Source organism: Mus musculus, chromosome 3 (assembly GCF_000001635.26).
Source record: "Mus musculus strain C57BL/6J chromosome 3, GRCm38.p6 C57BL/6J".
Taxonomy (NCBI): domain Eukaryota; kingdom Metazoa; phylum Chordata; class Mammalia; order Rodentia; family Muridae; genus Mus; species Mus musculus.
The window spans coordinates 119392175-119416424 of record NC_000069.6 but is presented as its reverse complement, the minus strand read 5'-3'; the positions used below and the strand labels follow the sequence as shown (position 1 = coordinate 119416424).

The following is a 24250-nucleotide window of genomic DNA, read 5'->3' as shown; positions in this document are numbered from 1 at the left end:
AGAATCAGAGAATTTGGAAAAGATCAGAATGGAGGCACATGAGTGAGTAGCTTGTCCAGGCAAGAGGGGTTCAGATAACACTGTGGGGCCATAGAGCTCCTTCCATGGCAGATGGGAAAGGGAAACTGTACACAGTGGTAACAGAGAGAATAAACAAGACAGAGTCATGGAGTTCAACCAAGCTCCAGAAGAATCTATAAAGAAGCCAGCAGAGGGAAGAAACATACTGAACTAAACAGATGGATTCAAAGAACATATTAGGCATGAAAATAGGCAATCCAGGCCTTCTATTGGGTGGGTGGTGGGGAGGGAAGCAAAGAAAAAATGTTATGTCAGCAAGCAAAGGAAGATGGTAGGGGAACACGGGAAGGAGAATGAAATGGGATGGGAACACAGGGGGGCCTAGTGTTTGCTAGAAATGAGCAATAAGAAGGACAAAAAATGAGTATGGAGTGAAGGTAGGTAGACAGATCAGAACTGTGTGCAGAAACATGGTGGCTAAACAACCATGTGCACACCTCATCTGACAGGGGTTTTAATAATGGGTGAGGAGTGGGGGCCTTGTATGAAGTTGATAGTAGCCCCAGCTCCCTTAAGTACACTGTACTGTGTCACACACACACACACACACACACACACACACACACACACACAGACATATGCAAATAGACACACATATGCATTCACATTCCCCCCCGCACACATATTCACACACCTTGTCATTTAAAATCCCAAAACTGAGGACTTCTGACTTTATCTCCCAGCTACTCTCCCTCCATGCTTCCCGTGCCTTCATCATCGTTCTTCCAAGAGACCTCAGAGGCTTTCTGTGAGAGACATCTCCACGTAGGGTCCATGTGTTTCCTGTTCTTTCGGAATTGAAAACTTTCCCCTAGATTATCTGTGTTGTTCTTTTATCACCCCAGTTGGGGGATGTTAATGCAAGTGTAGTTAGTGGAGCAAGCATTTCTGAGCAACCTATCCTGGGATTTTTCATCTCCTGATCCTACTCCATAGATTCCAATGTATACCTGCCTGTATTCAGTAGCTTCTCACTACAGTGCAGGCTCCATGAGAGCTGGAGTCTGTTCATTCTTTGCATGCTATGGCTGTAACAGCGCTGTTCTTTGTGGTGGTGGCTGTGAATCAGGGATTACCATGTGGCACAATGGGTCTATGATGACTCATTGACTGTTGCTACAGCTAAAAGCTGGAACCTCAATGACTAGCTAAGACAGACAAAATTAAACCATGCAAGGTGTCTTTTGCTACCTTCTGGGGATTCCTGGTCTTGACCAGGTCTTGGTTCTTAAGAATGCTTTCATTCTTATTTATTTCCATGTTATGATGATATTCTTCCGGTCATTATCCTATTTTTGTACCCATTTCTCATTTGATTCCCCCAGCACCCCTTATTTCCTTATTTATTAAGTAACAACCAAAGAAAGCACATAAGATTGTCCCACCTTGTGTCTGGCACACAGTAGGCTACTGGTATGTCATTTTCCTTTTTATCTCTTGAAGTATGTGCCCCCAAGTTTATCTACTTCAAAACACTCAATGTAAAGTTTGTATCCCCCCAAATGACCAAAGTTCAAGACACAAATTTATTATCTCTAGAAATGTACTCACAGACACACTCAGAAACGTGATTTGCCAATCTCTAGGGATTTCTCAAACCATCTAAGCTGAAAGGCAAACCACTGCATCCAGAAAACTTTCCTTGGCTCCTTTAACCTATTTTAGGTCTCTTGAAAGAGTGTATACATCTTATGTGTACATCATATGACAAATATAATTCCATACCATCTCTGGCTGGCTGTGTTTAATCAATCTCTCTCTCTCTCTCTCTCTCTCTCTCTCTCTCTCTCTCTCTCTCCCTCCTTCCCTCTCTCCCTCCCCCCCTCCCCCGAGTGCTTCATGAGCTTATAACACATGTTTGTCATAGCCCCTGAGCATTTGTTGCCCAGCTCCTAGCTCACGACTTAGCACATGGTTGTTCTGAAGTAAACCTTTCCTGGAAAATACAGTGGTTTCAAAATTTGTAGCTTGGTTGGTCTTCAGAGTTTCCCATTTCCCTTCCCATTCTAGAGTTCACTTCCATGGACAAAGTGGAAATATCCACCTAACCTGTTATCTAACCTACCCATTCCGGCGTTAAGTTTACTAGCAAGTAGCAATTAAGGAAGACACCATACTAAAAATGCTTCCCATACCATCACATTTGCCTATGGAAGCAAATATCTTCGTTGACTCCATTTCACAGATTACTTTCCTGAGGCAAGTTCACAGGGCTACGACTTGTCAATGCCATAGTTTGAACATAGGAACTATGACAGAGTTGTCTAACTCAATTTAGGAAACTCTTCCATTGTAATTATATTCTCCTGAGGTCTTATAAACTTTAACTGTTTATAACAAACAGTTACATCTTACTTACATTAAAATAATATAAATTAAACAACACTGCTAAACCCAAATCCATTCAGTCAAGGAGAAATACCTCTTAGATATAGGTTGAATGCATTCATCCCAAGTTATTGTGTTAGAAAATTAACCTTTAAATTTGTATATCAATGGTACTTCTTGGTGGGTCCTTAAGAGGCAATTTAGATTAGATGGGGTCAGGATAATGGGGCTTCCTAATGACATTAGAGCCCTTATTAGAAACCTGAGCCATGTTATGCTATAGTAAAAAACCCCTCATCAGATGCTAGAGACATCTGTACTTGTGAGCCAAATAAACTTTTATTCTTTATAAATTTCCTTGTCTCATATATTTTGTAACAGTAAGAAAAACCTGACAAAAACACACCACTTGTGTAACACGATTTAATACATAGCCTAAACTCAATTTACTTGAGAAGGACAGCAGTGGTACCTCCTCTTACTCTCCCTCTTCCTCCTGCTCCCAGCCACTCCTGCTCCTCTTCTTCTTCTCTAGACAAGGTTTTGATACGTATACCAGACTGATGTGGAGTCATCTGAACATGGAACTTACAGAAGAACTTGGACTGCTTTGTATTTGTTATGGTTGGGGGTATGTAAATTTAAACATGAAACAAAATTGCTCAAAACTGAATGCACACACACACACACACACACACACACACACACACACACACACATACACAAGCACACACACACAAGAGGGCAGGGGGGAGAGAGGGAGAGAGAGGGAGAGAAAGGGAGAGAGAGGGAGAGAGAGAGAGAGAGAGAGAGAGAGAGAGAGAGAGAGAGAGAGAGGGAGGGAGGGAGGGAGGAGAGGGAGGGAGGGAGGGAGAGAGAGAGAGAGAGAGAGAGAGAGAGAGAGATTGAATTTGAATTAGAACAAGAGAAAACTAAGTGAGATTGGTAGATAGACAGGGGAAACAGTTTTGTTGTTCTTATCGGTGTTATGGGGCATGCCTGAAGGCTCAGCTCTTAGGAGGATATAAATCAGCTTGAGCTGTAGAGGCAAACCATGTCTTTCAAAAGGGGAGAATGGAAAAACCCAAAGTTCTCCCCAAATCTTGACTGTGATATTGCTCAAGTTTCACACAGCGCTCTTACTGAGACAGTAGAGTAAGCACAAGTCAGATCTCTCTCTTATTCCCACAACTTGATAGAAAGCTATGATTCTTTGGGGGAAAAAAATCAAACATCCAAGATAAATAAGCTTGAAAGGTATTTGTTTATGTCTAGAATAAATTCCTGAGTCCCAAATAACTAGGCATGTTTTCCTGAGGCTGAACTAAAGAATCCCCTCAAATGTAAATTATATTGACAGCCCTGATATAGTTATACAATTCAGTTTTTTTTTACATGACTAAAAGATTTTCTGAAATTAACTCTGAATTAAAATACTGGTAGTTAACTATGAGACTACAATAAATTCCACTTAACACATTAATCCACAAAGTTCCCATGAAGCACGAACCTGGCAGTGACCTAGACAGTGTGGCATAAACAAACCGAAGTGGGAAGCAAACATGGAAGGGGTTATTGTATTATCAAAGCATCTTCATGGTACACAGAAGTTTTAGAAAGTTTCAGAATATTGAAGATCAAAAAAAAAAAAATCAATGCTACATTTAAGGGAACAAAACGCCTTTAAGCCACATTTGAATAGGGAATAAATACATGTATGAATTCGTCTTAATTTTACCTTGATGGCAGGAATAGGCTTTTGCGAGTTAAAGTGCTTTCTCTGGAGAGGTGAGCAAGCTGTGTTTTGATCTTTCTGTCTGATTTTGCTTGCTGCTATGATTTTCTTGCGCTGTTCAAGGTAAGGTCCAAAGCTGGGCAGTTTCTAAAGGGAAAACACAAAAAGTAGAACTCATATTAACCCATAGAAAGAAACAGCGTGAGGAGGTTTCTGCACACAAATATCATCAACAAATAAATGTGTGTTTGAAGAGTGTTTTACATCCCCTGTTAAGTAGGTCTTCCTTCCTCCTGGACCACTAACCTTCTATGTGTCTGATTCCATCTGGCATCAAAAAGAAAACAAGAGAAGAATACTTCAGCCAAACATTTATGCATTAGATGCAGATGTTAATTAAAATTCATTTCTAAGTGGGATGGATTTCACCAAGGCAAACTAAATCCACTCACTTAAAATAATAGCTATTAAGGAGACCATTTGTTTGGTTTGTTCAGACAGAAGGTGCAAGCTATTGAGGCTTTATTTTCCCCTTCGTCAGGTTTTTAGCACAGTATAGACACAATCTTAGCCCTTGACAAATGCCTCTGTCAATAGCATAGGTGCTTTGCCAAAGTTCTCATCTGTATCTCCGTTTCATTGTGTTCAAATTCCTACAGCATCTCTTTAAAGATTGTAACTAATGTTGATTGCAACTTACTGGAAGAGTTGAAAAAGCAAAATGGCAAAAATATTGATTCCTCTGCACAGCAAATAAACTTTATTTTGCGTGAAGGAGGCAAAAAATAGAAACGAAAGGCAAAGGGTATATCACAACGCTTAAACAAACTTCATCAGTATTCCGAAGCATAGTGAGGCTTTAAATCTCAAGGTTATTCAATTGTACTTTACAAAGTTCATTTAGGAAGAAACCTAGGTGCCGTGGAAAAATGCTAAGTGGTTTTAAGTTTAACACAAAGATGCCCTCATACCATTCATTATCCCACAATTATCTCCTCTTCACAGTGTCTTTCCCCTTTCTGGAACCTTTGATCTGCACATTCACTGACACATCCCACTGATGACAGACACCACTGAATTCCAAATGTTCCACAGCAGACTGTAAACTGGAGTTGCCGTGGCTTTTACACCACTGAAAACACATGCTCTTCCTCCTGCACAATGAAACCCATTTTTCTAGATAGGGATTTGGAAAAGAACAGCTCTTGCAAGGTCATCCTGGTCTCTGACCCAGCAGTAGAAAAAGAATCACACTTGTTTCATCGTACCAGCCTTCACTCTCCAGCTTGCATAAAGGGGCATGAGCTCTTTGGAGATTGTAAGAGTAGCCTTGGTGGAGGAGGACACGTCACCCAATCAAGGAAGACCAGACTGTAGCCTTCCACTGTATATTTATATTAGCAAAGAACATATTTATGTGGAAATACATCTAAGCTTGTTACTCTGACGATCAACGCACTATAATTATGTCAAGAAGTCAAGTAAATGGAAAATGGAAGTCAATGCCAAATTAATTTATACCCAATTGGATTAGAATTATGTACTTCATCTCTATATCTTAGCACTTTTCCAAATTACAACATTTAATGCTTACAGTAACATGAAATGATATGACGGAGGGTAGAATAATTTCTATCTATTTTCCTGTAATATAAGCGATGCTGGCTTATTAAAATCATAAACAAGTAAGAGTCTCAAAGCAGCCCTCAGAACTTATCCCGTAGGAAAGCCACTTTAATGTAAAAAGAATTCTCACGTGAATTTTACTTTTTATGTCCTATATAGTGTTCAAATTGCACTGCTTGGAGGCTTGGGCCAAATGAGGAATTGGGGTTACACTAAGAAGACTGTTTCCTTGGGTCTACACAATGTCTTCTCTTAAGGTGCAGTGCTGAACACATAGCATTCGTGACACCAGTCAGAAAATCACTATACATTTTTCTTGTATGTCAAGGGCCCTTAAATCTGATTCTCAAACTGATACAGATGATGAGGAATGGTTCAGTGTTTAAGCACACAGACTCTGGGCCTTGCAGGCTCTCATGTCAACTAATCCTAAGAAGTCTGAACCAGGATCCTCGTTGCTGCCTGCGATCGATTGTGTCTCTCTCAACACCATCCAATTCCACTTGAGTTGTGTAAAGGCTGTTCCAAAAACAAACGTCCTTGTAACTTTTCAATTCATCTTCTTTAAACAGAGATTGGAGGACAGAGTCTTCTATTTGGCTGACTTGTTACCCAGGGGTGGCACAGATCGCTCAGTAGCTAAGATTGCTTACTGCCTTTTCAAGGGACCAGGGTTCAGTTCACAGTGCCACGTTGGACAGGTTGGTTAAAACCACCTGTAACTCCAGATTCGTGGGATTCAATTCCCTTCTTTGATCTCAAAGAGCACACATGCTTACATATGCTACACATAAGCACACACACACACTCACACACACACACACAAACACACACGACCTGAAATGATTATTCCTCATTAAAATGAACAGAATAAATGTAGTTAAACTGTGACCTTAAACTATTGCATTCACAGTGATTATGATGAGCACTCCAGAAATTAATAAAATCCTCTCATGCTGAACTGCAGACATCCTGTGTGAGCAACTGATAGGTTGACAACCCCTGGAATTTTTGTAGTAGTTGATCATGTTTGCCAATATAAAATTGAAGCATCCAGTCCCCCCCACCCCCATGGCTAGCAGTGCTAGCACCCTAATTTACTCATCTGCATAATCAGTACTAGGGAAATGCTTTCAATTTAACGTAAAGATTCCTGTAGGATATTATTTATTCATTGGTGAGAAAAATTAATTAGATAAGAGTGGCTACTGCCCATTTTTTCTTTAAGTTGAAAAAGAACATGCACAAAATACCAATGAGTATTTCTTCAACCCCAAACTGCACAGCTCTAAACTCAGATGGGATTATTTGTTATTTCCTATTGCCATGTGGAGAGCTGAGGCTGAGGGATACTTTCCAAAACTTTGAGGCTGCCACAAGGATTATTGTTTCACTCATTAGTATGAAAAGTAAAATGCTGAAAAGATATAGGTAGATATGTGGAGATAGCCCAGTGGGTACATGGTTTGCCATGCAAGCTTGAGGATGAGAATTTAGATTCTAGTACCCACCTACATTCTGGTGGGCATAGTAGACTACCTGTAATCCTGGCATGTAAGAAGCAGAAACAGGGGAATCCATGAAGCAAGATGATAGTTAAACTGCCTGAATCAATGGATGCTGGGTTCATTCAATTGAGAGACCCTGTCTTACTGAGGTGGAATCTTCTTAATATTAATCTCAGGTTTCGACAGGTACACACACGCACATAGCCCAGAAAATATATATATACACACAAATTAAATATATTAAGGTGGCTTTAGGATTTAGAGGTACTGAAAGTGTGTGTGTATGTGTGTGTGTGTGTGTGTGTGTATGTGTGTGTGTGCATGTGTGTGTGTGTGTGTGTGTGTGAGAGAGAGAGAGAGAGAGAGAGAGAGAGAGAGAGAGAGAGAGAGAGCACGCAAATGACCATCTTCATTGTGCATTTACAGGCCACAGATAAATCTCTGGTGAGATGGCTTGGAAGCTCTTCATCTTTTTTGAGAGAGTGTCTCTTTTTGGTACGTAGGGCTCACCCATTAATATAAGCTGACTGGACCATGAGCCCTGTGTCTATCTCTCCAGTGCTGGGATTGCAGGTATCCCATTACAACCATTCCTAGCTTTTAAACATGGGTGCTGGTTTTGAACACAGGTCCTTGGGAGTCTCTGATAGTGTAAATGATATTTTTTTTCCTCTTTTACCCTCAGTTGGGTTACATTCAGGCTTACATTTATGACCCGATCCTTGTAAAAACAGACACATGGGCAAAGTATGCAAAGCCAAACAAGGCTAAGAAAGAGCAAAGATGAATGTGTAACTGGTCAGGGTAGTAGAGCTTTTGGTTCAAATCTCTGCCTGAACATGCAGTTAATTGATTTCCCATTCATTCATTTCTTCTTCATTCATTCTTCTCTTAATCAAGAATGAGGAGCTGGCCATAACTCAATAAAGTTTTGTGCATCACGCTAGGTTCCCCAAAGAAAGGCAAAACATTCTTGAGGACCTTCCAATCGGCCTTGCCAGCAACCCTCAGAACAAAACTCAGAAAGAGGTGATTTTTATTTCAATAGTTTCTCCAGGGATTCATCATTGATGAATTTGCTCTCCCCAGAAAAACTAAGTCCTACTCTGCCAAAGATAACAGTATCTCATACTAAAATGGTCTCTATCCAGATATAAAAAGCATTCCATTGCTGAGAGAGAGAGAGAGAGAGAGAGAGAGAGAGAGAGAGAGAGAGAGAGAGAGAGAGAGAGAGAGACGGCTACCTCGTGAATCAGCAATGATTCCTTTGCCAGCAAAGCTTGGAGGAAAAGTAGTCTATTTGGATTATAATTTATTCACGGATCAATCTAAAGGTAATCGAGCATATTATGGAGTGGAAAGGGGCTCTTGTCCCTAATAGAAGCCTGCACTGGCACCATCCAGTTTAAATTGCATAACTTCTATGAGAATGGCATAGAGTTGCCTAATAGCATATTCTGTAGAACTGTAGTGTATCAATTCTATTTTTTAATCCTTCTCTCTTATCTGATTGGAAACAATAACTGCAAGAAGAGTAATTACTGAGACATCTACAGTAATACCGTGAAAAGATAAAAGGATTTCTGAGTTACGCTGTGTGATATACATATGGCTCAGTATGAACCCCAAACAACTGATATCTGCTAGCCTATCTCTTGTTTGTGCGCATATGTGCCCATATCAATGCACTGACAGACTAAAGAATAACCCAGATTTAAAAATATATCTTTTACAGCTATCTAATGTGGATCTTTATTTTCAATGACATATTTTACATATGCGGTGGCTATACTAGCTGTCTGTGGTTGTACGCCCACTATCCCCAAATATAGTACAGAATGTCTACACTAGTCAATGAACTGTCTTGATTAAAGGGTAAATAACTTCTATATGGAATCTATATAGTAGTCATAGTGCTTTTAATTGTGTAAGTATCATTCATGTTCATGAAGGGCTAATGCCAAACTAAATTATAAATCAAATATTTCCTTTGATCATTTTTACCCTACTTACTTACAAGCTGTGCCATACTGCTTGTAATACTCTATAAATGTCACCAAGTGACCAAGAATTAGAGAAAAATAAAATCAATGCATTTCTACAGATTAGGTCATTAATATGCGTAACGCAAGTGAAATGCCTTTTGGACATCATATATATAATGTGTATATTATATATATATATATATATATATATAATTTATCATTTATATATAATATATGTAATATAAAATTTATATAATTTATATGTTATATAAACATCATACATATGTACATATACATGTACAAAGAGCACCAGGGTGTGATGGTTGGGATCATGGACTCTCTGAGTCTGATGGTTTCAAGTAAAATGGCTATCCTGGGGTTGAAATGAAGTAATCTACAGTATGTTCTGAGCCTACTTTAATTGCTGTGTGCTCAGAATTATGGGATGCCGTGTGGAAGGTGGAGATGTTGAGTGTCTTTTCAGCTCTGTAATATGTGAGTTCTGGTACCTCCTTCTCAATTAGAAAAACAACTGTTGACTCATAATTTTGCACTCTTTAGCTACTTGACTATAGTTAAGTATATCCTACAAGCTATCCTACAGTGACTTTTCTCTATCAATGGCATGAGAATGGTAATCTCTGCTCACAATGTTAGTGTAGGTGTTAGAGAACAACGCTTGTAATACTCATAACTGCTAAGTTAATTCTCCAGGCCTTTGCTGCTGGTGCTGTGAGTGATACCCTGTTTACATCCCTATCACTGTCATTCATGTATCTATATCTATACCTATACCTAACCTATACATATACCTATACCTATACCTATACCTATACCTATACCTATACCTATACCTATACCTATATCATCTATATCTATCTATAACTCAGTCCATGCCAATTTGGCTTTGTAGTTTAAACCAAGTCTTCACAATATGTAAGAAATTTTCTTTAATTATTCTCTTCATGTTAAGTTTCTCTTGTGGTACACAGTGTAGTTAAAATGTCTTTTAGGACTCACACATCCTACATTGTGTGATCACTTTTAGCCATGCTTCCATCTTCCTTCCTTGAGATGTCAGAGAGAAAATTATTGATCTTGTATTTACTGGTTACTCAATATTGTAAATAGATTGAACAGGCACAACATTTTGCTGCATGTTTGAAATGTCAGGCATCCCAAATTGTTTTTATCAAAACAAATGGTATACACATTTTATTTAAGATATTAAGATTAGAAATTACATGAAACAGATGATGTTACCATCAAAACAGCTGTAATTCATGAATCTTAAAGTGTGTCAAACACTTGAAATTTATGTATCTATATCTCTGACAGTCTGTGACCTTAAAGAACCTACAGATCATAATAATTGTGATGCCCTGTGGCAAGGGCTACTACACTGGTGAAGCAGGCTTTTATATGAGAGATAACAATGTGTACTTAGTTCAGGCCAAGGGGCTAGTGATTATCTGAATTTGGTGACACCTAACCTGAGGTCTCTGGATATAGTTAGGTTAACTGATCAAGCCATGCCAATAAAGGTATGAGGGTCATGAGCAAGGATGTCAGTCTTTCAAGTGACAGAAACATTGGAGGGACAAAGGTAACAGTGTAGGAGAGGTGCCATGGCACCAGCAGAATTGTCACCCATTTTAGAGACAGTATTAACACGGAACAATAACTCTAGTAGTAAAGAACTAATTATAGAATTAGTTATAATTAGCTAGAGCTAATTATAGAAAGGTTTGGTTTTTGTCATTCAAGTGTGGTTACAGAGCTGGAGGCCACAATAAAGAATAGGAGATTCCTTTTGGAAGCCTCTCAGAGTGTTGTGAGGAAGTCTGACTCAACTGATTCATCTCCAAAGGCTGAGAAAAGTGAGATTTTAATTCTAACATAGCCTTTAGATGGCTCTTATCAGGTTTCCTATCACTTACTATAATAATCAGCACATCTTCAGGTCAAGGTTTGGGAAATGTGGCTCTCATTTAGAAAAGACCCAATCAGAGAGAAAGTCTAAAGACAGTATGTGGAGAACTGCCAAGGCATACTCTAGGAGAAGGAGAATAGAGAGAAGTGGGGAGAGGGTAGGGTGAGGGAAGAAGTTAGACAACAGTACCAAGAGTGAGCAGAGCTCCTGTGGTCAGTGGGTAGAGAGCTTCTGTTTGGAACAAGAGCTGATATTCTTTTGTGAGAGGCTTGCATGGTTCTTATCTCCACTACTCACTTGCATGCCCTTATAAGAAATCTGGGGGAAAAAATCAAGAAAGTGGCTTTCATGTTTTGACTGGCATATAGTTAGGAGAATAGAAATCAAGAGAAAGTAAACTTTGAGAGGATCTGACTTCAGTCACAGCAGGAATAAACAATTAGTAGTGACCTAGAGAATGATTTTTTTGGAGCTTTTGTAGCCACTTCAGAAGGACAAAACTGGTTGAACTTACTTGGCCTACGGGTGATAAGAGTACTTTTAAGGGGAGGTTGTCTAAATGCATGTAGAGATGCTGAAGTGGTCTGACAGTTGATCTGATGGGCAAATGACCATAGCTAGAGTTGAAGAAAGACTTTGGAGTAAGGGAAGTCCTTATGCTGAACAATTTCAGGAGCATACAGTGCTAGAGAAGGAGGGCACTAAAGGGATGGAGTGGCATTAGATGCTATGGCACATGCCTGTGACCCTAGCATTCAACAGGCAGATAGATGCATGAATTTGAGGTCAATCTGTGCAACACTGCAAGTTCCAGGCCAACAAGAAGTACATAGCAAAGTCTTGTCTCTGAAACATAGACAGTGAAAAAGAGGCATGAAGTAGAGATAATAAAGAATGAACTTAATCTTAGTTTGTAAAAATACATTGAGGGGCAGCGGTACTGTGGGGAAATCTGGGTGATTTAGGAAGGACTCTGAATTCTGGGTGAGCTGCCCTGGATTTCACTTGTTAGAAAGTAAGAAAACACCCAATGTTTGAAAGTTGTCACCAGATGGTGTAGTCACAGAAGAAGGGATAGATCATGGTACCCTGACTGTGGCAGAGAGAATAATCCAGAAGTTTGGAGATGGGATTTTGTTTGTAGCAGGACACTAAGTTAGAAAAATCCATAAAAATATTAGCATTACTATTTAAGATTTTTAAATTAGGAAATAAGAAGTAGTCCTGCAGCAAAATGTTGAATTTTGTGTTTGATATCCATGGGCCAAGGGATGTCTAGATAGTGCAGTAAGACATCACCGATGGGTATGTCTTGAGGGTGTTTTCAGAAACACGAACATGTGAGCTGATTGGTAGAGGGAACTATTCCGGAGTGTGGCTGGTATCATCCAATTTGCTCAGGGTTAACAAAGAAACTAAGAGCAGAGGAAAGGCCAATAACACTATCTTATGAATCTGAGACATTCACCTTCTGTTTTTGGACATCAGAACTCCATGTTTTCTGACCTCTATCTAGGATCCACTTAAAGTTCTGTTCAAGTTCCTCTGCAGTTCCTTTGCAAAGTATGAAGAGCAGTGGATCTTCATCAGGAAGGTGAATATACTTCAAGTATTTGAGGGCAAGTCTGAGGTTCAGGGATCCTAAATCACTCATTCCACTTCTCATCATTAAGTGACGCAATCAGGAACTCAATCCCTGGTCTGTGGTGTGGCTCTCTCACGTGACTGTGCCCCTCCCCCACAGCACCTTGCATGAGGCATTCAATATATTATTTTTGATATGAAAAGGTGCACTCCATCTGGAATACTTTTTAACAAATCCATGTTCTTTGCTGTTTTTCTCATTTCACGAGTTGTGAAGGGAAAAGTGGTTCACCCAGTAGAAACCATTAGCCAAATGCTGAACACACATGAAACCAAATATCTGAATTAGTTCAGTCCTGTTTATGACTGGCCTCAAGTTTAATGAGCTCAAGTTAATACAGGTGAAAGGCCACAGTGTTACATGCAGCAGTTAATGAAATACCATAGAGCTGCTGAGAAAATGATTAGCAGCCAAATGTGAATTTAATATACTTCAGCTTCAAGAAGCAGTGCCCGTGGGAGGCATCTTGCTGGGGCAGGCAACGTGGCAGATTGGAGGTAGTGTATAGTTGAGCTTTCGGAGATGGGGTCTGAGAGAGCCCAGCCAGCCATCAGCTAATTTTGTGACCCATGGAAGGATGGCAACTCCCTCTGAGTCTGAGTTCCCTCATGTGTAAGACGAGGGGGTTGAACTAGCTGGTCTGTGATGCTCTCTCCAGTGAGCTTTCATTCTGTTTTCAAATTTACAGCTAGAAATCCTTAGGGTTTACTGCCAGTTGGTATCATATAGCTTGTGGATGAAACATTGAAGTGTATAATAAAGTGTAATTCCATCCCTTCTTTTCAACTGTAAAACATTTAAAATCTATATCAGCTATAAGGTAAAGATGCTATGGATAACTTCTGAACTCCCAAGGTTGGATGATGTTATAAACAAGCTTAGGCTTTATAGGTAAAAGGTACATCAAAAACACTATATATATACATATACATATATACATACATATATATACATATACATATATATACATATATATACACATATATATATACATATATATATTCATATACACATCTATACATATATATCCATATACTATTTTATGTGAATATATGTGTGTATAGGTATGTGTGTGTGTATGTATATATATATATATATATATATATATATATATATATATAATCTCATCATTTAGTGAGAGTTTCAAATAGATAACTGATATAAATAAAACACTTTTTATAAACATTCAAAGAGTTACGAGTTATATGAACTGGAAAATGAAGATAACTATTATTATACCTGAAATTATCTGTAAGAAGTTTGTTGCCTAGTTACAAACTCATGTAAGACACATTGTGTAGAAATAAACCAGACCAATATTATATGTGGATATACATGGTAACCGCCATAAAATGGAGAAGAACTGAAAAGTATTTATGCATCTATCTATATGCATGTGTGATTGTGTGTATTGCTTTGTGCTTGTATGTGGTAGTTACTGAAAAACAGGCAATGGAAGACAATAGACTTTCCTCCTAGTTTCCCAATATGCAGAAGAAGCAATGATCTAGGGAGCATTAACTCAAGGACCTGGGCGAGTGGTTTGTCCTTTGTGAGCCTGGTTTCAGCTGTGTCACACAGCCTATTAGCTCCATACAACTGTTTGAAATAAGAAAAGCACTAATAGATTATTAAGATACAGCTTTTTACTATTTTGATGACTATGAAACAGCATAGAAGTGAATATTTTATTACTATATTGAGCCTTAACCTGATCGATGCTCAACACAATAATGTAAAGATGAAGTGAGTGTGTCTGAATTATAAAAATGTCACAAATATTAACTACACAAAGAAGGCATTACTAATCGGTCCCTCTGCATCCTGAGGAGGACTCGATGAAATGATTTGTGTTTGAAATCTACCTTGAAAATGCTATGGCTTTCAGGGCTACATGTTGCAAATAATGTCAAGGGCAAAAACCAAGAAGGAAAAAATGGAATGAAAATTGCTTAACACAATGGGATGGAAGCAAAGGAAAACAGAAAAAAAATGAGGTGATGAAGAAATTGGCTCTGCTATAAATGCAAATGAAAAGGCACAGAGGATCCCGGCTGCATTTGGAACAGTAGATCAATCCATTTTTCCCGTAGCTACTCACTGTGATGCCTAGTATCATCCTCTATGGAAACACCTGGGTGGCTGCTTTCAGCCTTTTTGCCCGAAAGGGTGGCACAGGCTGCAAGGCTTTGCATTTTAATACAACCTAAAACTTTACTTGAAGTTCCAGTTCAGTTTATATTACAACTGTCTTTGGTTTTGAAAGTCAATATTCAGGGTCTCCATGATGAAAGAAAAATTATACTATAAGAAGAAAACATAAGTAAGCAGAAGTTATATGTTTTGTTTTAATTAGAGGGAAAGCTGTTTTTCATTATAGCTAATGCCATGCTAGAAAGAAACATTTAATAAAGGGAAATATCTCTTATGTATTTGATAAACTTCTGCATGTAGATAAAGGAGCACAAACCTATTCCCAAGACAGAATTCACCACAGACCTGATCCTACCCGAGTTGCCTTTTCTCCCAAGATGACAAGTCAGAGCCTCCCCAAATTCTTTGTGCTATTGGCAGAGCTAACACTACACAGTTTTTGGTGTTTGAGGAAAAGACATTGAAGGTAAAATTAATAAACTATGCCTGGCAGAAGTGCTTCATAAATACTTATCAAGTACCTTTTTTCTTGCAAATTTTAGGTAGCACACAGTAAAGAACTGATAGATAGCAAAGCAGATAACATCTCTGGCCTCAGGGAGTGTGTTGTAGTTTTTAAACCATAAGCAGGTAACTGAATCGTCACTGTAATGGTTATTATGAATTAGTCATCAATTTGAAGGAATATAGAATCACCCGGAAGATGGGCCTCTGAACATGCTTGCGGGGGATTATCTGGATTGTGTTAATCACTGGAAGACCAGTGCTTCCTGCGTCTCCCACTGCACTGTTCTTTTTCAAGCACTTTTTACCTAGTAAGTTTTAAGTCCTAAGTCCTGGGACCTGGACTGTACACCTATAAGCAGGAAGCTGAGTGCATATGTGCATCAGACTCTGCTTCTTGGCTCTGATTCAACGTGACCAGCTGCCTCAAGCTCCTGCCCCAGAGACTTTTCTATCATGACTAGATTATAATCTTAAAGTTATAGTCAAAATAAACCATTTGTTTCCCCATAACTTGCTTTGGATAAAAGTATTTTATCATAGCAATGGGAAAAGACATTAAGTCAAAAGATGTATGAGTTAATACAACTTTTCAATGATAGATGTTTATCTAATTATTTGTTTAAGGTTAAACCAACCCTCCTTCCTCTGCAGTATTCAAAAGGCAAAACTCATCATTCCATCATCCAGTTATGCTATATCTACACCAGAGACAGAATACATCTGGAGGATCCAAATGCTGCTCCTCTCTATTTGTAGTAACTATATCGATACTCAGTCCTGTTCAATAAGCTACCAATGTTAATCTACGGTTTTTCTTTTCTTTTTAAAGGATTTAGTCATTTGTTGTTGTTGTTGTTGTTGTTGTTGTTGTACCTGCATGTATAAGTACCATGCACAGCTCTGGTACCCACAAAGGCCAGAAGAAGATTTCTTGGGACTAGAGTTATAGATGGTTGTGAACTGCCATGTGGGTGGTGGGCCCCCAAAGCCAGGTCCCTTTAACAACAGCAAGTGCTCTTAACAACTGGGCAATCTCTCCAACCTTAGCTACTGCTATCTTACTCAACCAATGACACAAAACTCTTCTATATTTGATCAGTCTTCTTGCCTTCACATTTACCCTTGGGTCACCCAAAAACCAAAACCCAACAAAACCAAAATACAAAATCAAAACATACACAGGAAGCATAATAAAGTCACTGCGGGAGTCATTTATCTACATCCCTTTGAATTCTTTCAAGTGTTGTTCACTGTTTGTTTCTCTATATTCTCCCTTCCACTCACTTCTTGGCCTCCTTTGTTTAGGAATCTGTCCTCCGTCCCAAACATCTGACAAGGGTTTGCAGATGAGTCTGGAGGATATGTTTTGTGCTAACCCAGCTTGTTTTCTCTTCAAGGAGCTTTAATCTTCCATCATCAATCATTCAGGACAGAAGCTTCTCTTCTCCTGGCTCTTCTGAATATGTCCTCTGCAGAGCAATCTTTTCCTTTGCAATATATAAATAATAGAATCTCCGAAGCTCAGCCCTGGAAGCTCCTTACATCATTGTGCTCTTCCCAGGTCACTCACTCTTAATATCATTCACCTTTAAAAGTTTTTATGCTCAGATCACTCAAAATTTGGTCCTGTCCTTGATAATGAACAGACTCATACATTCATTGACCTAATTCTCTTAAGTTGCTTAAAGGTTGAAAACCAGTCCCACACCTAAGGCGTCTTGATCATATTCCTACTTCACTTTTGTTCTTCCTCTGGTCTGCCCCTCCTAGCTGAGAATGCAACAGCTTTAGTTGAATGTAACAGTTCAAGGAAAGCATTTTGGATTGTTCTGAGTTCGGAACTCCTTTGTTTCAGAAAATCCAGGGTTCACTCCAGACATCCACATCACATCTTGTTACTTTATTATCTTTGCTGATACGGCTTTCATCTTAGGCCCAATTGTTACTTACCTGGATATACCTGTAGCCTCCTAAAAAAAAAATCTACCTACTGTCTGTTTGATTTTCTGTATTGAATTTTCCATGTAGTATACAGGATATCATCTGAAATGTGTATTATTACATGTATGTTCATCTGAAAGCCTCTAGTGATGCTAGTGTACCTAGAATAGAATCTAAAAGTATCATCACAACTGTTAGCTTCTCCAGTTGGTGCAGAGCGCTTTAGTATATAGTATAATAAAATGTGGTATAGTGTAGATATAGTATCTAATATATAGTAATACATATATACTATATTGTATATGTGTGCATGCATGTATATACCTATACATGTATGTATGCATATCTTATCTATTTCCACTTTGTTCATTATACTCTAGTCATACCTTAGGGCCTTCACATTTCCTGATATTTTTAGGTGGAGTTGTGTCTTGGCTTAACAACATCCTCCTCAGGTTTTAGGCCTCTGATAAGATATAATCTATCAGAGAGGCGTCTTATCGCAACTCAGCCTGAAGTTGGATATTTAAGTCACATTCTTCTCTCAAATTTATAATAAATTCTCTACTTGTTTTGCATATGTATACATATATGAAATGTATATGAGAAATATATGTACACAGATAACACACACATATACATATATATGATGAAGTATAAGCTACTAGAATTACATGCTCATCAACTCTGCTTACTGACATTTCTCAGAGACCTTCAATAATGTTTGGCCCACTGAACATCCTGAACTGGACAAACAAATGCATGGGATGGTGCCAGCATATTTATAAACACTATAGTATCTGAACCCGACTTGGCTTTCACTTCTAGTTTAGTTATTCACTAGGTGTTTGACTTGGCTGTACTTTGTTTAAGATTTCAGTTTCTCTCATTAATAAAACGGAGAAATGGTAAATTATAATTGATATCAAATATATAAAAGAAAGACAACACTTCAACATGCTGAAGGTTTTCGATAGTTTTTTTACCCTGAACATCATTGTCATTATATATCTGTAAATATACTTTTCTATTGCTAACTTTGTGAGTTACATGCATAAACAATGAAGATACCTGAGTTTACTTACTCAATATATGTGCTTTCAATTATTTTCCTGTGCACCTAATTATAATAGAATATCCATCCCTCCTTCTCCATCAAATCACTTCAAAGAGAAGTCAATGGAGTGATGTATTTTATATGATAAAGAAACACATTTTTTTAATTCAGACTACATATCATCGCTAAACTGAAGGTTATTCATATAGTTATCCAGTTTCGTGCTTTACATACTGAAATAAGTAAAATTAAGAAAATGATGATTTGACAGTTGCAGAATAAGCATGCATATTTTTAAGAATGGAAGCAAGACCAGTCTGTAGTCCACAGTCAATGTTGTCATCGGAGGACAGGGACAGCGTGCAGATCTGAGCCTATTCCATGCTTCTTCAGGAACATCTGGCAGCCTGTCACTTCACAGGCAACAACATCTTCTCTAAACAGCAGAGACTCGAATTCATCAGGGATTCCTCTGGTACAGTATATGCTTAACTTAAGTACCTGCTTTCCGTGATTTCCATAGATTACCATATTCATGACACTGGATTGAAAGCATTCTTCTCACTCTTTACCCAGAACACGAAGAAGAAATTAAAACATTGGCAGGCACTTTGTCTCCAGTTTGTTGGACAAGTAAGAAAAGGACTTTCCACCCATTAATGTAAATGAAATTCTGTCAACTTGGAGCATCTAAACAAAGATGACAGCAGCCTGTCTATTAATAAACACTTGACAGGCTAACAATTACGAGAGATGGCTGTTTTTCTTGCAAGAAATATAAGTCCATGGGTGCCTTTAAAGAATCTCCTTAAAATACACTTGTATCTCCACCAAACTTTTATCTCCATCTTTATTTACCCAGAAGAAAACTTTTGAGCATGTGCAATCTTGCTTTCATGGGTAGGCTTGTTATCTTCAGTCCATAGCTACTTCAATGCATATAACTTTGTATTTAAATATATGTATTTATTATGTTTGTGTAAACATTCACTCATTTACTTATAATGCTCACATAAAAGCATATTCAAGATACTTACATTTTCATCTACTACTTTGAATTTCAGAGAAGGATTTAAAGAGTAATGGGCTACCTATTATGCATGGGTGGGTATTCAGTTATAGAACTATCTGAATCCTAATGCTACTATTTCTACCTGAATTAGAATTTTAAAAGATATTTACTTTTAGAAAATACCTTATACCTTTTAGGGGTGTAGGATATGTAACAAGTTAACCTGTGTGCTTACTTTTCAGGCCTTGAGAACTTATGTAGTAGAACTGTTAGAAGGAAATATGATGAATAATTTGAATTTGGGAGAACTATCTGTGAAATTTACTAACTCACTTGTCTCAGTGCTCTATTATTTAGATCTAAGATAATAAAACTCCAAAAGGATTTAGGATGGGATTTTGAATTCATTTCCAGAAGCATTCCCCAAAAGAAGCTGTTTAGCTGCTGTTTTCTTTGACTAGGGGAGTTTAAGAGAAGAGTGTGTAGCTGTATCAGACTGTGGATTATAAGCATGATTGAGACAGCTAAGAGTTTTGCGTTTATGGATTATACATTGAAAGCATGGCTCAGTATTTAATCACATTCTAGACATTAATATTCTTGTTCTTACTAAACAAGGAAGAAAATAAAAATGAATAAAGGTATTTAAAATACTGTTAAAGCTTTATTCATAATACTCAGGAACTGGAAAAAACCAAGATGTCCCTCAACTGAAGGAAAACAAAAGTACATCTACACAATGGAATACTATTCAGCTACCAAAAACAAAGACATCGGGGTTGAAGAGATGGCTCAGTGGTTAAGAGCACTGACTGCTCTTCCAGAGTTCCTGAGTTCAATTTCTAGAAACCACATGGTGGCTTGCAAAAATTTGTAATGAGATCTGATGCCCTCTTCTGGTGTGTTTGAGGACAGCAACAGTGTACTCATATACATAAAATAATTACTTAGCAAAATAAATAATTAACAAAACCAAAATCAAACAAAACAACAACAACAGCAACAAAATCAAAGATATCATAAATTTTACAGGCAAATTGATAGAACTTGAGAATATCATCCTGAGTGAGGTTATCCAGACCTAGAGAGACAAACACTATATGTATTCACGTTTAAGCAGATATTAGCCATAAAATACAGGATACCCATGCTACACTGCACAAACCCAAAGAAGCTAAACAAGAAGGAAAGCCCAAACAATGGATGCTTGAATCTCACTTATAAGGGAGAATAAAATAGTCATAGGAGGCAGGTGAGTGAAGGGCACTAGGTGGGAGAAGGAATGGGGGGTGTTAATGATCATGTGTGGTGAGGGACAGGAGAGATGACCAGATGGCTATGGAATGAATGGAAATCTGCAACTGACAGGAGTGGGGGGCTGAGGGGCATCTCAGGATGTAAGCAAGAACTGGGGTAGGGGAGGTGCCCAAGATTCAATGGGCATGACCTTAGCTGTGACTCACAGCATTGGGGTTATGAAACCTGAAGAGGCCACCTCCTGTAGCCAGGCAGGAACCACAATAGGGTGATAGGGACACCAACCCACCCACAAAACTTTTGATCCCAAATCTATTTTGTCTACAAGAAATGCAGGAATGGGAGATGAAGCAGAGACTGAGAAAAATAGCCAACCAAAAACAGGTCCAACTTGAGACCCATATCATGGGCAAGCACCAATCCCTGACACTATTGATGATTTCAAACAGGAATCTAGCATGGCTTTCCTTTGAGAGGCTCTACCAAGCAGCTGATTCAGACAGAGACTCACAGCCAAAGAGTGGACAGCTTGGGGACTCTTATGGAAGAGTTGGGAGAAGGATTAAAGGGTCTTAAATGGATAGGAACTCCACAGGAAGACCAACAGAGTTAAATAATCTGGACCCTTGGGGCTGTCAGAGATTGAACCACCAGCAAGCACAGGCTGGAAATAAGCCCTATGCACATATGTAGTAGATATGCAGCTTGGTCTTCATAAGGTTCTGGAACAACTGAACTGTGGGCTATCTCAAAATTTTTTGCCTGTCTGTGCAATACATATTTCTAGCTGGGTACCCTTGTCTGGCCTTGATGGGAGAGAGTATTTCAGAGAGACTTGGTGTCCTAGGGTGGGGAGATACCAAGGGGGTCCCACCTGCTCAAAGGAGAAGGGGAGAGGGGTATGGAGGGGAATTGTGGGAGGGGGTGACTGGGGGGTCACTGAGTGGGTTGTAAAGTGAATAGGTAAAAACATACTGCTAAAATGTGTTTTCAAATTTAGTATCTGATGATTTGAATTCACCAATATTTGGAAGATCTTTTTGATTTGGAAATATAAATGTGAAAACAATCATGGTTTGGAATTGACAAAATGCATTCTTGTCCCCAGTGTCTGCTGGTTGAGCCCAGACTTCTCTCTCAAGTTCATCAATAGCCATCATCATAGAATCGCACAGTGCCTAGAGCAATGCTCTCTGTACACCCCATTAGCCATCCTCAAGTCGATGAGTAATTCAAAACTCAACATCTACAAAAGGATGGACCATCTAGAGACTTCCATATCCAGGGATCCATCCCATAATCAGCCTCCAAATGCTGACACCATTGCATACACTAGCAAGATTTTGCTGAAAGGACCCTGATATAGCTGTCTCTTGTGAGAATACGCCGGGGCCTAGCAAACACATAAGTGGATGCTCACAGTCAGCTATTGGATGGATCACAGGGCCCCCAATGAAGGAGCTAGAGAAAGTACCCAAGGAGCTAAAGGGATCTGTAACCCTATAGGTGGAACAACATTATGAACTAACCAGTACCCCGGAGCTCTTGACTCTAGCTGCATATGTATCAAAAGATGGCCTAGTCGGCCATCACTGGAAAGAGAGGCCCATTGGACTTGCAAACTTTATATGCCCCAGTACAGGGGAATGCCAGGATCAGAAAGTGGAAATAGGTAGGTAGGGGAGTTGGGGGGGTATGTGGGGACTTTTGGGATAGCATTGGAAATGTAAATGAGGAAAATACCTAATAAATTTTTAAAAAATTAAAAATTGAAAAAAATTGTAAAAAAATCTAAACAAATATAGTCTATATTACTTTTTAGAACTTACTTGATAATTATAACATAGGAAAATATATAAATGCAAATTAAATACAGATGTTTCTCTTAAGCAATGTTTTGTAGCAATTTTGCTTATTTCTTGGTAAAAATGGCATTTTGCAAATTAAATTATTGAGTAAGGATATGTACATATTAAAAAAAATAACAGTTCAGAGATTACTATTACTATTAAGTAGATCATCCTCCACTGGAGAGCCATTCCGATCCATCTCTAGTCAGATGATCTGTGCCCTTCTGGTCACAGGCTCTGCTGTTTTGTTTGTTTGTTTTGTTTTGTTTTTTTGTTTATTTGTTTTTGTCATTTGTCTCTCACACTCAGTAATCAGAGAGAATGGAGGGTTTCTGTTCAGTTCCCAGATTATCCTTCCGTAACAGTGTGGCTGGGGCTTATGGACCTCTACAAGTTAGAGACCAGCCTGGGCTGTGTAGTGAGAAGCTGTAATAAAATGGTTTTTTTTTCCTTCAAAGAAAATCATGACATTTTAGCCATTTTTAAAAAACATATAATTTCTGTTTGGTGTATCTGTATGAAAGAAGGCATTTGCATGAACAATTTCTGGACAGGTATTTCTCGGGACACCCAGTTATTTCTAGGAGAAATTTTTATGAATCATCCTACAGGAATTAATTCCATTCCTACTTCTTAGATGTACCTTTTCTAGGATAAAATGTGATCCACAAAGAGAAAGACACACAGGAAAATGTTTAAAAAAATAAAAGTACAGTATTATGCCATTTAATGACTTATGTCAGCCAATAGTTCTAGATTTTCCCAGAATAGAAGTAATTTTAAAAGATAATGTAATATTTTACTAGAATCAATAAAAATCATAAGCAAATGCCAAGTATTCCTGTTAGTCACTCGATGATGGAGCTATGTACGTCGTTGAAGCACTAATGCATCCCTTAAATGTAAATTACTGCTAGATGCTTAAGTAGACCATCCCCCACTGGATAGCCATTGCCATCCATCTCTAGTCAGATGAACTGTTTCCTTCTGGTCACAGGCTCCGCTTCTTTATTGTCAGTAACCCTTTTACCATTCCTTTCCAGGCTTATGGTTTAAATTTAATATCTTCTCTGCTGACAAGTACCCCAGTATAAATAGGATCTCTGAAACAGAGTCAAGAGAGCCATCACTGGCCATAAAATGACCATTCCAGGTTCCACAATACAGACTCGATGTGTGGAGGCTCCTCCCTCTTCTGCTTCATCAATGGGACATGTCAACACACTGACCCAAGGGTAAGTGCTAGATGTGGGGTCTGCATCTGCTTTGACGTCTCTGTATAGTTTTGCACGATTTCTTGATAGAATAAGCTCACCTGAGTTCTGCACCTTGACAACCAAATGGACTTTTTACTCTATTGTTTAGAAGATCAAAAGTAGAAAAGTGAATAAATTGGTATTTATTCTTTTTTAAATATTTTATTAGGTATTTTCCTTATTTACATTTCCAATGCTATCCCAAAAGTCCCCCATACACTCCCCCCCCACTCTTCTAAGCACCCACTCCCACTTTTTGGCCCTGGCATTCCCCTGTACTGGGGAATATAAAGTTTGCAAGTCCAATGGACCTCTCTTTCCAGTGATGGCCGACTAGGCCATCTTTTGATGCATATGCAGCTAGAGTCAAGAGCT

The 24250-nt window shown here is 38.6% G+C and overlaps 1 protein-coding gene across 1 annotated transcript in view; it reads right to left on the bottom strand.

The window, feature by feature from the left end:
• Nucleotides 1-24250, bottom strand: part of Dpyd (dihydropyrimidine dehydrogenase) — an 870816-nt gene that overhangs the window by 16500 nt on the left and 830066 nt on the right. The window contains exon 21 of the mRNA NM_170778.3: nucleotides 4148-4291. Within this exon, the coding sequence (NP_740748.1) occupies nucleotides 4148-4291 (144 nt within the window). The remainder of the gene's footprint in view (nucleotides 1-4147; nucleotides 4292-24250) is intronic.